The sequence below is a fragment of the Lutzomyia longipalpis genome, chromosome 2 (assembly GCF_024334085.1).
Source record: "Lutzomyia longipalpis isolate SR_M1_2022 chromosome 2, ASM2433408v1".
NCBI classification, from domain to species: domain Eukaryota; kingdom Metazoa; phylum Arthropoda; class Insecta; order Diptera; family Psychodidae; genus Lutzomyia; species Lutzomyia longipalpis.
The window spans coordinates 348,641-361,454 of NC_074708.1; the positions used below are offsets into that span (position 1 = coordinate 348,641).

Below are 12,814 nucleotides of genomic sequence, written 5' to 3' on the forward strand. Positions count from 1 at the left end.
TTTTAATTTAATAATTTCTTAATAATTCTTCTTATTTTGAAATATAACGCAAAATTCTAATTAGAACACAAAGGGTTATATTACTGAATTTCGGAATTCCACATGGATTGGAATTTTGAAGATTCTCAAACTGACAAATCTTCGACCTTCAAAGAAAAACCTTTCAAGTTTGGCTTAATGTACGATCCAACCATACATGAAAGGGTTAATTTTCTGGTGAATTAATTTCTTAGAATTCCAAAAAATTGAATCAAAATATATCTCGATTTATGTCTTAATATTTTCAATCATACTCCTTTCTTTCTGTCTTGTAATTTATTAAAAATTTGGCTTGAAAATTTGCACTAAAATTAAGAGCATTTGAACCTAAATGAGGAAGTCCGAAGGAAACGATTAAATGTGTGATGATTTAGAATTACATAGAGTATTTTTCCGGATGTTTTAGAAGAATTTTCAAGCAAGCTTACAACTGCCTAAACTTGAGATTAAAAATAAAATTAAAATTACAATAAATACAATCAATAGAACCGGCACAATTCAAAACTTCCTTTAATACTTTACGCTTTATTCTGCTTGGAAATGTTCTATGTATTAGAATTTTCCTGACATTCTAGAGCAATTAATCTGATACTCTGCAACTCTATATTATTTCTTTTTTTTAATATTTAATTGTTTATAAATAATTTAACAATTTTAAGAACACTTTTCTGGTGTAGGCCGGTGCGTGAATTGAATAGCCTTATAATCATAATTTGATTTGGTCCCTTTTGATTTTGATTTGAAATATAAAGGAAAATGTTTCATTCATTGGATTCTCCTACAATGTACATATACGTAGTGTAGTACATTTATGAATATATTGGGAAGAAAATGAATTTCTAATCCTTTTATGTACATAGTATACATATAATGAGATCTTCTCTAGTGTTATACATATGTCTCTGTGGTGTACTGTACATATGATGGGAATATTGAGAGAATTGTGGAAGCAAATGATTGTTTTCCACAGATCTATTCGCATACAATCTCACTATACACTGTCATATAAGCATGAAAAGGAATTTCATGGGTTGAACAATTCTCAATAGTTGATGATTGATGACCATAACCACCGAATAGATACCCAACATTCATCTGCAAATGCTGAATTGGGGAGAAAACGCCTCATACAAATGAATCTACTGGCTGCTTAGTATGGCATTGTTGCGTATTTTACCCTCTGAGACGGACTAATGTGATTGCAGTACAACCCGCAGCACCCCTCCACCCACGAAAATTGATAACGCAAAGGGAGTTGTGATAAGGTCGCATGCATCCCACAACAATCAACATCTTATCATTGACACATAAATTTACTTTTACAAAGATGTTGTTAAATTAATTAAAATTAATTTCAGAAGAAAATCGTTAAAGTAAAGCTTTTCAAAATATTCTAATCACTAATTTGGACATTTTAAAGACCTTTCCACTGACAACAAAATTCAAATGTTTTAATAAAATCATTTATCGATGACCCCTTTTGCCTCTTTCAACATAATTTTCATGTCTACATTAAAATATCAATATTTCGTGTGTAGTTATGTTGCCCTTTAAATGATATAAATTCTATGAATCAACAACAAAATGTCAACACTTTGCGTTCCATGAGTAAATACTACCACATAATATTCCAATTAACTTTCAATCAGACAAATAATATTCAAAATTAGGTGAATAAACACAACCACTATGTAAATAATAAGTAAAACGCCTCTTAATTATTTAATGAACCGCATTTTCAAGCCCTTTTCCTGATATATGTATGTATGAAATTATATTAATGGGAATTTTCCGCGAAGAAGAAAGTGAAAATTTGAAAATTTTGCCAAACTTTTATATTTGAAGAGCTTATTTAATTAAAAAATATATATATAAAACCGTAAAATGGGGTTAATAGGTTAAGTGGAGTGAATATGATCATCATCCCTTCTACGTTAGGAATTGTTGTTTGCTCTGACTGAGAGTTCTTGTAAAATTCTTGACATCTGAAACTACAGTGGTAACCCCGTATGACGACCGCTCGAAGAGCATTTTGTAGCACTTTATCAATTTAATCAACTGCAAAATTAAACTGAATATAATAAATGAAAGTCTGCGTGGCAGTAAAGTATAAAAAAGATTTTTTTTAATATAGCTCTTGGTGACTCTTCAAACTTTTTTTTTTAATCCACGTTGAAATATATAATCAATTTTTAAAACCCGCATTTATTGAATTCCGCTTATGTTTGATTAATTTTAATTACATATAACTACCAAAACCATCAATAAAATCGGCTTAAATTGCTGGTACCTCTTGTAAACTGAAGGATGTGGTTTTTTTTGACCAAATGTGAATTACAAAATCCGATTAAAAAAAATCAATTTTACGATAGAATATCATTTTTTTTTAATTTTTTTTATGCAACTCGTTAAAATTAAATCCTGGCCTGTTGTGAGGGGTGAGGATGGGAAAGAGAGGCAATTAACCACATAATTCACGGAAGTGTGCGGACAGAAGGGGTCAAAGTAAATGTTATATGTAGATATATTATTTTATCTGTAAATCCGTAACAGCTAAATAGTTGCTTTTGCACTCAATGTATACACTTTTGTGGAGGTTTTATGTGGCGTAATATGTGTCACTCGACAACATTCATTATTATTGTTTGCTGCTATAAATGAAATATTTGAGTACATACAAATTTTCAGACAACGAGAGTGCTTTAATAAATTATTGCCCATGTGTTGTTATTTCAAATGGAAACAAAGTTTTGGCTGTCACCTCCACTATATATGTTTCCCCTCTACCCTCTGCAACCCATTGCTAAATGTAAGTATTTATGCAAATATGTATATTTGCAATATTTGGGTGGCAGTTGTGTGTTAATGAGGATTTAATAACCTCTTAAATTTCTTATTAAGAATTCATATTTCAATCTTAATTTGAGAAATCTTCTCTTTAAACGATTAAATGGTTGTGAGTGTGAAAAATGGGATAAATATTGATATTAATATATGTATTGGAAAAGATTTCATAATTTTAAATCACCCGATTTAATAACAAATACAGTGATTTACTACAAATAATCATCCACAGTGGCACTCTTTCCACCCTTTCACAGTAAACTCCCCCTATTTGGCAGAGAGAGATTTACTTTTATCACAATTTGAATAAAGAGTAGATTCATTTGCCAAGATATTCATTTATTGTCGTGCTCGTCATGCATTTTTATGCTGGCAGCAACAATGCAGGTCTCGGGCAAGGACCCAAAAAGGCTACACTCCCCAGTGCAATGTCCTATTGGGCAGAAATGCATTATTTAGGGTACATATTGTAAACAAATAATGAAGTAAATTGTTACAGTTTTCCCTTCTCAAAGTACTGATTTTGTTTTAACAGAAAATAAATATTCCAAAAAATTCTTTTTTATTATTAAATTGAAATAGTCAACTGCAATATGCTGGCTGAATAAAATTTTTACAAACTGCAACATATATGCAAAGAAATTAATGAATTATTTTCATTAAATACAGGTACTTACCTGTAAAGACATTGAAGTAAGAACAAATTTCTTTCAATTTGACTCCTACAGAAAGTCCTACAGAAATGGTTTAATCTCTGAGCAAAAATTCAATTCAAATCAACATAAGACTTTAAAAAAATCGACGATTTACTTCTTCATTGTTTCATAAATTGCTAAATTATTATTTTTTTATGTTGAATTTTTCCTCAGATGCTGATTTTTTTTTAGTAACAGTTTACAAAGCTTGAGGGATACTTATTGAATACTGAAGCAGTAAAGCCAGAGAGCCTGTATGTAGGTTATTTACTGTTAATCATCATTTATCTTTTGCCAAATCGTAAAAAAAAATTCTTCTGTATACAGCGAGTGACTAATACAACGGTTTTTTATTGTTCTTCACTACAGTGTTTAAAGCCTAAAATGCAGATTGTGGAAGTCGTTGTATAAGACACCCACTGTATCATTGAGAATTTAACGAAAAAATCATTGTATATTTGATGTCACATTTTTTTTTAGTTTACATTCGATTCCATTTTACAATATAATCTATTTAATATACCCTTTTATGATATAATTTTTTAGAGATTCTCCACGGAAAACAAGAAAAACTTCGATTACAAAAAGAAATTAATATTTTCCGCTAATTTGTTGGTATATCATTCATTTTATAAACCAGAACGGTGTTGAATACATTTTTTGTGTTAATTTAATTAAAATCTATTATAAATTAATTTGGAATATATATTTTTTGCTTTGAAAAATAATTTATTTGTTAAAATAAATATAAAAACCTTGGTTTCCGCTTCTTTGCTCTCTCAAAATTATTTTCTCTGCTAGTTCTCTCAGCATTGTCTTCAATGTAATAGTTTGTTTTTCATTAAAAGAAATGAAAAAAAAATGAAGGGAGTCGTTGATTCTCTTTCTATCACTATTGACTAAACATTTATACCATTTCTTTTTATTTATTAGGTATGATGTGTAAAACCTTTTCTTTTTTTTTTCTTTTAGTAATATCATTTAGTGAATAATTTAGCAAATAATAATGCTACACTATTTTGCTCGCGGCTTTGTCATTATAGAGAACAATAAATAAAACTAAATCCATCTATTCTTATTTATTTCATTGCATTATTCACAATGCAACATTATGCCTATTTTTTTTAAATACTAATACACATCATGAAATTTTTTATATTATTCTAAACATGTTATTTTTTGATTTGCAATTCATTTTTTTTTTACAATTTCTACATCATTTTTTACTAATATTTTTTTACACAATTTTATTCTTAAAGAAGCTGCAACATTTTTTGTTTGGTTTGAAAATTTCTTTTTTTTTTTTTTACAAAATATAGCCTTATATGTCTAGGGAAAGTATACATTTTAATCAACCTCCTGCACATATGATAAGAATTAGAATAGCTATGTAGTATGATTTGGTATTGAAGAGGTATGTCTCAGCTTTGGTAGCTTTGAAAAATGAACTCGATGATGCTGATGACAAATCCGCTTGAAAAAAAAAGAGAAGAAGAAAATTTAATTTCTCATCAATTAAAATAATTTTTTGTTGTTATTACCTTGATAGCGTTTAACAAAACCATCTGTTTCGAGATAATTCTCTCGGGTACCTTCATCTAAATTGGAAGACTGGTCGTAAGGCGTATTTTGGAAAAGATTGGCATTATGTCCAGAAGTGCCCGTAGCCAAAATACGAGGAGTTTCCTGTTCTATTAGTTTGTCGGCGTACGCCCTATAAATATCATGAATACTAGCAAAGCATTTCAGCTGCAATGAAAAAAGTATATAAATTTTTTTTAAACAAAAATACGTGAGAAAATGAGAATAAAATTCAAACAATGGGCGAATTTACTTTTAGTTTTCCACGTAAAAAATGATTTGGTGCGATTGTAAAATGCAATTCCATTACAGACGACTCCAAGTTACTATTTACATTTTTCATTAATTTATATTCAGTTGTATACAATGGACTTGCCTGTAAATAGAGAGAAATTCATTCAAAATAAAAATTAATAAGAAGCTTTTGATCGAATTTTTCTCTCTCTCTCGCTCAATAAACTGATTAATTTATTCTTCTTATGTTTAATGCTTAATTGAAAGTGTTTTTTAGGGGAGAATGGTCTAAATTTGACTTTGAAAATCTCCTTAATTTTTTTTTATAATTAATTAAAATTTAATTGAAATTTTCACTTAATAATTATTTTGTCAACAACTTCATAATTCTTTGATTTGATAAAAGTCAGATTAAGAACATTCTCTCCTATAGCCAAACAATTGAATTAGAATATTCTATTAACATTTAATAAATTTGGATCTCTAATTAAATTCAAGCCAAACAATTTCACTGACAAATCTAATCTATTAATAAATTTACCGGCAATTCATTTATTGTCCATGTTAAATTTGCCGCTGGTTTTGAGAAATGTGAAGTGCAATTTCCTCTCAATAAATCACCCACTCTATACCGCGAATGAACGCCCACGATGGATGGTCTCTTCTCTGGTAATTCTATTTTGATAACAAAACAAATAATTTATTAAATTACATTTCACATGTTGGTGTGGTGATGAAGAAAAATTTTCCTCTTTGAGATTAACTTATTTTCTTCGCTAAATTACCTACTATCTCCATGTCGCCGGAAACAATTATTGTGTGGAAGGAAGGAGCATCTGCTGATACTTCACAGCTAAATTTTCCAGACAATGTTGTGTCTACGGCAGTTAAGACAACCTGACTCTCATTTGAAAGTGTGCGCTGTGAGTAGAATGAGAGAAAAGAATATAATTTGCTAAAATATTTTATTTACAAGCTTAATCTGGGCGATATACTTAATTAGTTCAGGGGGGGGGAGGGTGGTTTTTATTACAATGAATGTCTTCGTATTAATGCAGAGACCATGGGTAAAATCGGTCACCCACAAATTATGCTCAAATAAGAACTTATATAGACTTGGAAGGGTATTCTAATTAAACAATTGATTGCAATAGAATCCCGTTTAAATAAGAAATTATTAACTTGCACAGATAAAGTGTCGTACTTCCATTAATTGAGAAAGGCTTTTGTGAAACTCAAAAAATTCTTTACAATTATAATTCATGAGAAATTAAATCTCGAATTATTGTGCTTTGAATCTAGGAAAAAATCAGCGTCTATTCGATTAAAATGAAAAGATTAAATTTCTTGAGATTTAATCCAAATGAATTTATGGGCAAAAAGAAGATAAAGAGTTCATTATAAAAAAAGGAGAGGATTGGCTTACTTCCTTAAGTCAGTCAAGAATTTGGGAAAAGCCCAAGAATTGAGATTTTGACGTCATATTCTATAGGTTTTGGGAATTCCACGTGCTAAATAGTTTTACATACAACTTACTTCCACAGATATTCCAGGCTGTAGAAATATTTTCATTGCTGGATTCTCCTTTGGTGTGTATCGATAAAATTCCCGGCGACCTTTATACCATTTCACTGAATACAATATATCACCTTCCATATCGTAATTACATATTAGATTAGCATTATCGCCTTTCTTGACTGCCGCTGGGATTGTGACATGAACATCCCTCAGAGCCACTCCGACTTCTAAGAAAAAAAAGATGTTACATTGATGAGAAAAATGTGGTGTGAGATTTCAAAAAAAAAAGTTCATTAGCTCTAAATTTTGTATATGTAATATTTCTATACACCATACCTACATATATATGTACAATACATATATAGGTATGATTACAATAAATGATTGAGTTATGAACTTTATGTGGAAAGGAAGTTGTGGGAGCGCAAAAAAAATAAAGTTAGTCACTTGTCTGCAATCAATAAACTTTTTCCTTCAATTTATTTTTCATCCGCTGAATCTATTTATTTTAGGGGTTTCAGATTTTTATCTCCTTGTATTTATCGGTTCTTATATGTTTTATATATAATACGTACAAATTGTTTGTAAATCCCCTTATAGTCAAGCTATCCTTTTTGCTAGTCCTTTTTTGTCTTTTCAAATGCGCACAAAAATGTTTTTCAATTTTAAGGACATTTTCCTTATTTTTAATTTTATTGAGAGTTACACGCTCTCTAGCCTAGATTTATGAATGCATAGAAATTCAATTTCTCTCATTTATAACTTATTAGTGAAAGGAGATCATTGATGAACTCCATAGGTGGGCAAATAAAAGGTATAATAGGTATAGTATATTTTCATGTATAAATTGCAATTCATTTCATGTCAATAGAACAATTTAGAAGATTCTTTCAAAGTGAACAATATGAAGTTGATTGTACGTAGTGAGACTCTGATAAATTTTCTGTGGGAACTTTCAATTCTGTTCAGCTAATCTGCATTTGAATTTGCATAGCGAACATCAATGGTTATGTATACTGTACATATATAGAGGAGTTCTATATCAGATGATTGAGTTTTCCTCTCATTTAACTTCATATCAAAATCACTATATTGCATTCCTTTAGCCACATTTATATTGATTTATCTCAACATTTCATTTTGCCAATGCCATCATATAAAGTCCCCTCTTACTCTTTGTTAATCAGATTTTCAAATGATGCACAAAATTATGTACATGTATATATATACCTACTAACATACCACAATATTATATATACAAAATATACATACATATATAAATATCATCGTCATTCCATCTCTTTTCAATCTATTTTTCTTGTATGTAAATATGGTATAAAAGTTTCCCTCTTGTGAAGTAGAAAAGTTATATTTCTCTGGCATTCACACATATAACATCCACCCCCGCTCTCTTGCCTTTATTTTCTCGCTTATTCCGCAAAGAAAATTGATTGTGTGGGTAAGTTTCTTTTTGGGAAGAAATTTTAAGGAGGGTAAAAGTGCATGGATGATTTCAATGGGAGGGATGCTGAGTGTTGTGCGTATAATACAGTGCATGAGTCACATCATGACTCATTCGTCTGCATATGGCGCATTTTTATAGTATTTGCGTGAAAATAAAATAAAAGTTAAGAGCTGTTCAAATTTATTTATTTATATTGAACAATAAAAAAAGGAAATTTCGATTTATTCCACTTTCGATAATAATTCCAAGTGGAAATTAAATGTTTCATGCGGATGGAATTTAATTCAATTAATTCAATCGCAATGATTTTGACATATATATTGGATTTTTCACGAACCTTTTCTTGATCTCTTATTTAAATATAATTAAAATTCAGAGAATTATATATTGTACCGTATTTAATATTGATTGTAATTAGCCCCAGGTTCCCCTAATTTTATATATTAAGGGGGGTCTCTTGTGAGAGCTGGTGAAATTAATTTTTTTTTAATTTTTCTTGGGGTTTTTCTTAAATTTGGTTTTCCAATATTGGTTACATTTGTAGCTTAATTATTGAAGAGTAAGAAAATCACTTTCCGCCATCTTAGGTGCGACGCCATCTTGAGATATTCCTTAAAACACAAAGGTAGGTTTTTCTCAGGATCTACCGGATGGATTTTGATGGGGTAAAAAGCAAATGAAAGAGGAAATACCAATGCAGATTTTGATGTAGCGGAATTTTGAATTTCCGTTCTGGGGCTGAGAAAAGTGGAAAAATGTGACTTTTTTCAGAAATTTTTGACTTTTTTCACTTTTCTCAGCCCCAGAACGGAAATTCAAAATTCCGCTACATCAAAATCTGCATTGGTGTTTCCTCTTCCATTTGCTTTTTACCCCATCAAATTCCATCCAGTAGATCCTGAGAAAAACCTACCTTTGTGTTTTAGGCCAGTTTTGTGGAAAAGTCGGAAAATTACAAGATGGCGTCGCACCTAAGATGGCGAAAAGTGATTTTCTTACACTTCAATAATTAGGCTACAAATATAACCAACATAGGAAAACCAAGTTTAAGAGAAACCCCAAAAATTATAACATTAAAAATGTGTAAATTTTAACATTTTTCACAAGAGACCCCCCTTAAATCCATTTATTCATATATTTCTTGTATAATTGGTAGACAGGAGTGCATTAAATGGAGCTCCTCTTGCAAAATACTAGACATATAATGTGAGAAAGACACAAAAATAAGAGGATTAATGAATGAGAGGGTTTGAAGGTGTGCAGTAGGGGGTGGTGTAGGGAGAGAAAGAGAAGGTAAAGTACAAAATTAATTAATGTGAACCATAAATAGTTGGGTAGGTAAAGAGATATATAATGAATTGTATGCACCGTCTCGTTTTAAAATTGAAATGAAAATGTCTTAAAGTGAAAATTGTGTTTGGATTTGTGGGGTTCTGTGACAATTTCCGCTACATTACCTGCAGCTATCAGCAAACAGAGAATTGAGGATTGTAAATCCACAACCCTTGGGTGCCACATATTTTACGTCGCTTTACACTATCGTCCTCAAATATATGCACATATGCTGGGGTTGATTTGAGAGCACACTGTGTGGCGGCTGCCTCAACTGGAGTGTTGCAAAAGAAGAACGAGAGTTTTGGGGGGGTCGGTGTGGATGGAAATATTATTTGGAATGCGGAGGACAACCCGGGCGTGTGGGTGGGCTCCTTTAGCACCTCTGCCTCATCCCCAATGGCTCGTCCTGCTGAACAAACTTGTCTCCCTCTCGAACAGGTGACAGATACCACCACCAAGTGTGCCTTCTTCCACCATAAACTATCGCAATTTAAATGCAACAACTCACACACACATCTCACAGCTCTCTTTCGCGCGTCCTAAATATTGTGTATTTCTATATCCTGGTTCTACTACACCTCCTACACCTTTTTCCCTTTTAACTGCACCACACAAAATAGTCTGTGCAAATATTCTTGCCACTGAAATTTTATCAGCTTCATTCTGAATCACATTTCCACTGTAAAGGTGCACGTGTGGGAGGATGGATTACATACGTGATAGCCTCCTCCTTCCTCAGTATGAATTTATAGATTTGTCTATTAGGACACTATATTATGTCATCTTTATCCACTCATCTTGCACAATATAAACACAATTTTCTTTTTTTTTTTCTTCTTCTTCAAACCCAAATGATGCTGCTTCTCATCCTTATTGTTCTTCCTTTCTTTTTATTCTTAAAGAATATTCTCACCACCTCAATATGCAGGAAAGGTCAGTTGTGGTGGTTAATGCTTCGTCTTTTTTTTTGCTTCTGAAATGAAAAAGAAAAACCAAAGAAACACATTATATCTCAATTAAGGAAAGTTCTTTGCATAAAACATTAGACTTGCAAAAAAAAAATCAAGCGCACATTGAGAAAGTTTTCTAACCCCTCTGATAAAGGGAAAAGTATTCTTTTCGTGGTTTTCCCTCACATCAGAAATGAGTAAAAATTTGACGTATATTTTGCATGATTAATGCAAACTCATTAATTCCAAAATGCTGAGAAATGCGATATGATATCTAATAAATCGCCAGACTTTACATAATACTTTGAGGAAAAAAAATTCCCCCAAAATTCTTCTTATTTTTTTTTGGTACAAGCACTAAGAGTTTGAGGAGAAATTGAGAATTTTTCTTTTTTGGGAAAAAGTATTTAAATTGTTAAGAAAGCTGTAGGGGGTGAAGTTTCATTGATCAAAATATTTTTTTTAATGTGAAAAATAAAGTAATATGGGGTAAGATGAATTAATTTTCATAATATCAAATTTTCATTTAATAGAGGATTACGGAAGATAAGTGTTAAGACTTTAGATCGAGGAATTTCCGATGATTCTAGACTCGTGATCCTAATTCCCTTTCTACCTCAACTTTTTCTTAAATGACATTTAAATAATATTTTATAGAAATTAGAAGAACCTAAAGCTGCATTGCCTCCATTTTGTAAAAACAAAAATTGAATTTAATCTCAAATTAACATTTTAAACATAAAAGAAAAATCTACTACCTTTGGGATAAACAGGAAGCTACTCTGTAAAACTGACCACTTTTCGTTGATCTTTTGCAATTAACAAAGAACAGAGAGAAAGATGTTAACAATGCCTCAAGGATATTGGCTCTTGGAATTTAGCATAGCTAATTGAAAATGGTCTGTAATTTTAATTTCTTTTCCTATTATCCCCCTTTTGTGCCGCGAAAAACATTTCCCCAAATTTATATTGAAAGTCAATTTTCCTTGAATTTACTGTTTCGTCTGAAAAAATGTGCTTCCACTGTTATGTGTAGAAAATATTAATCAACTTGAAGTTACTCAAGTCGAAAATTGAGTACGTGCCATGCGGAAAATTCTTCGTATTTGTTTTCCTACTCTTACGGGGTTAGCTTTCAATATGGACTGACTGTGGAGTTTTCTTTTTTTTCTTTTCTCTTAGCTAGTCACATTGGATATGTTCAAATTACCACTTTTTTCACTTTTCTTATTCGGCAGAAGAAGAAGAAAAAAATATTCAATTCTCTTATGTAAGATTTTTATTCAATTATATTGGCATCTGTCGGCGGTCTTGGCGTTGATTTAAAGCTTAAGCTGTATATGCATAGCATTGAGCGAAAGAATCTTCTTTATTCTCTGACCATTAGACTGGCGGATAGATGGTAAGAGATTCGCACGAATAATTCTGCCTTAAAAATGGATTTTTTTTTCATTCTTAAATTCCGGCATCACGTCGTACGTTCTTGTCGTGGAGCTTGTGAATTTTCAAAAAGTATCATACGCACACATATCAAGCATAGAGAGAACATATTCAATGCGGTTTTCAATATTCTGCGTTATTTCCCTTCATTTGCAAGTATGAACCCTGTGCGGGGATGTTTGTGGTGTGGGTGGAAAGCGGAAAGAAGATATTTGTAATATGTTAAAGTCTGACATGAGTTCTTCTATTCAATACAATCACAAAATCCACTAAAAGTTGGGAAATTGTTTCACGACTCCCAAAGGCTTACCAACCACCATATGAGCACACACACGGCATATCCTTTTGCCATTGGGGGGCTGTCTTATTGTACCCCCCCATTCAATGTGCCGCCCGCGAAGAGAAAAGAAACTAATTTCCTATTGAAGCTGGTATGTTTTACTTCTCCCTCAGGATTTTCTAAACGAATTTAACCCCAAGATTGTTCTATAGAGAAAAAAAATATACCTATAACTCTTTTTTTCTCTTCTCAAACACGATGGGAGTTTATATTGCCGTGTTTGTGTTCATTGATTCACTAAAACGGCTAAAAACTAACTCAAACGTAACAATAAAGAAGGATTAACTTTTTCTTAACATTTTTTTATTTTACTCTATCCTAGATTAAATAAAAGGATTATTTGCCTTTCTGTAAAATATAACATGGGATGGAA

At 31.3% G+C, this 12,814-nt stretch overlaps 2 protein-coding genes across 6 annotated transcripts in view; both read right to left on the reverse strand.

Annotated features, from left to right (window-relative positions):
- The window catches only part of LOC129788401 (N-acetylgalactosaminyltransferase 7), a 783,634-nt gene that overhangs the window by 71,081 nt on the left and 699,739 nt on the right, over nucleotides 1-12,814 (reverse strand). The window lies entirely within an intron of this gene.
- LOC129788436 (uncharacterized) overlaps nucleotides 1-12,814 on the reverse strand; it is a 111,590-nt gene that overhangs the window by 71,081 nt on the left and 27,695 nt on the right. For 3 of the 5 annotated variants that reach the window (XM_055824518.1, XM_055824519.1, XM_055824517.1), the window contains 7 exons: nucleotides 9,834-10,684; nucleotides 6,930-7,138; nucleotides 6,179-6,314; nucleotides 5,935-6,068; nucleotides 5,413-5,535; nucleotides 5,120-5,327; nucleotides 4,019-5,051 (listed from right to left, as the gene is read on the reverse strand). In XM_055824518.1, the coding sequence (XP_055680493.1) occupies nucleotides 4,930-5,051; nucleotides 5,120-5,327; nucleotides 5,413-5,535; nucleotides 5,935-6,068; nucleotides 6,179-6,314; nucleotides 6,930-7,138; nucleotides 9,834-9,894 (993 nt within the window). In that variant the 5' untranslated portion in view covers nucleotides 9,895-10,684 and the 3' untranslated portion in view covers nucleotides 4,019-4,929. Of the gene's footprint in view, nucleotides 1-4,018; nucleotides 5,052-5,119; nucleotides 5,328-5,412; nucleotides 5,536-5,934; nucleotides 6,069-6,178; nucleotides 6,315-6,929; nucleotides 7,139-9,833; nucleotides 10,685-12,814 lie in introns of those variants that run through there. The other 2 variants (XR_008750362.1, XM_055824520.1) reach the window with 2 other exon arrangements.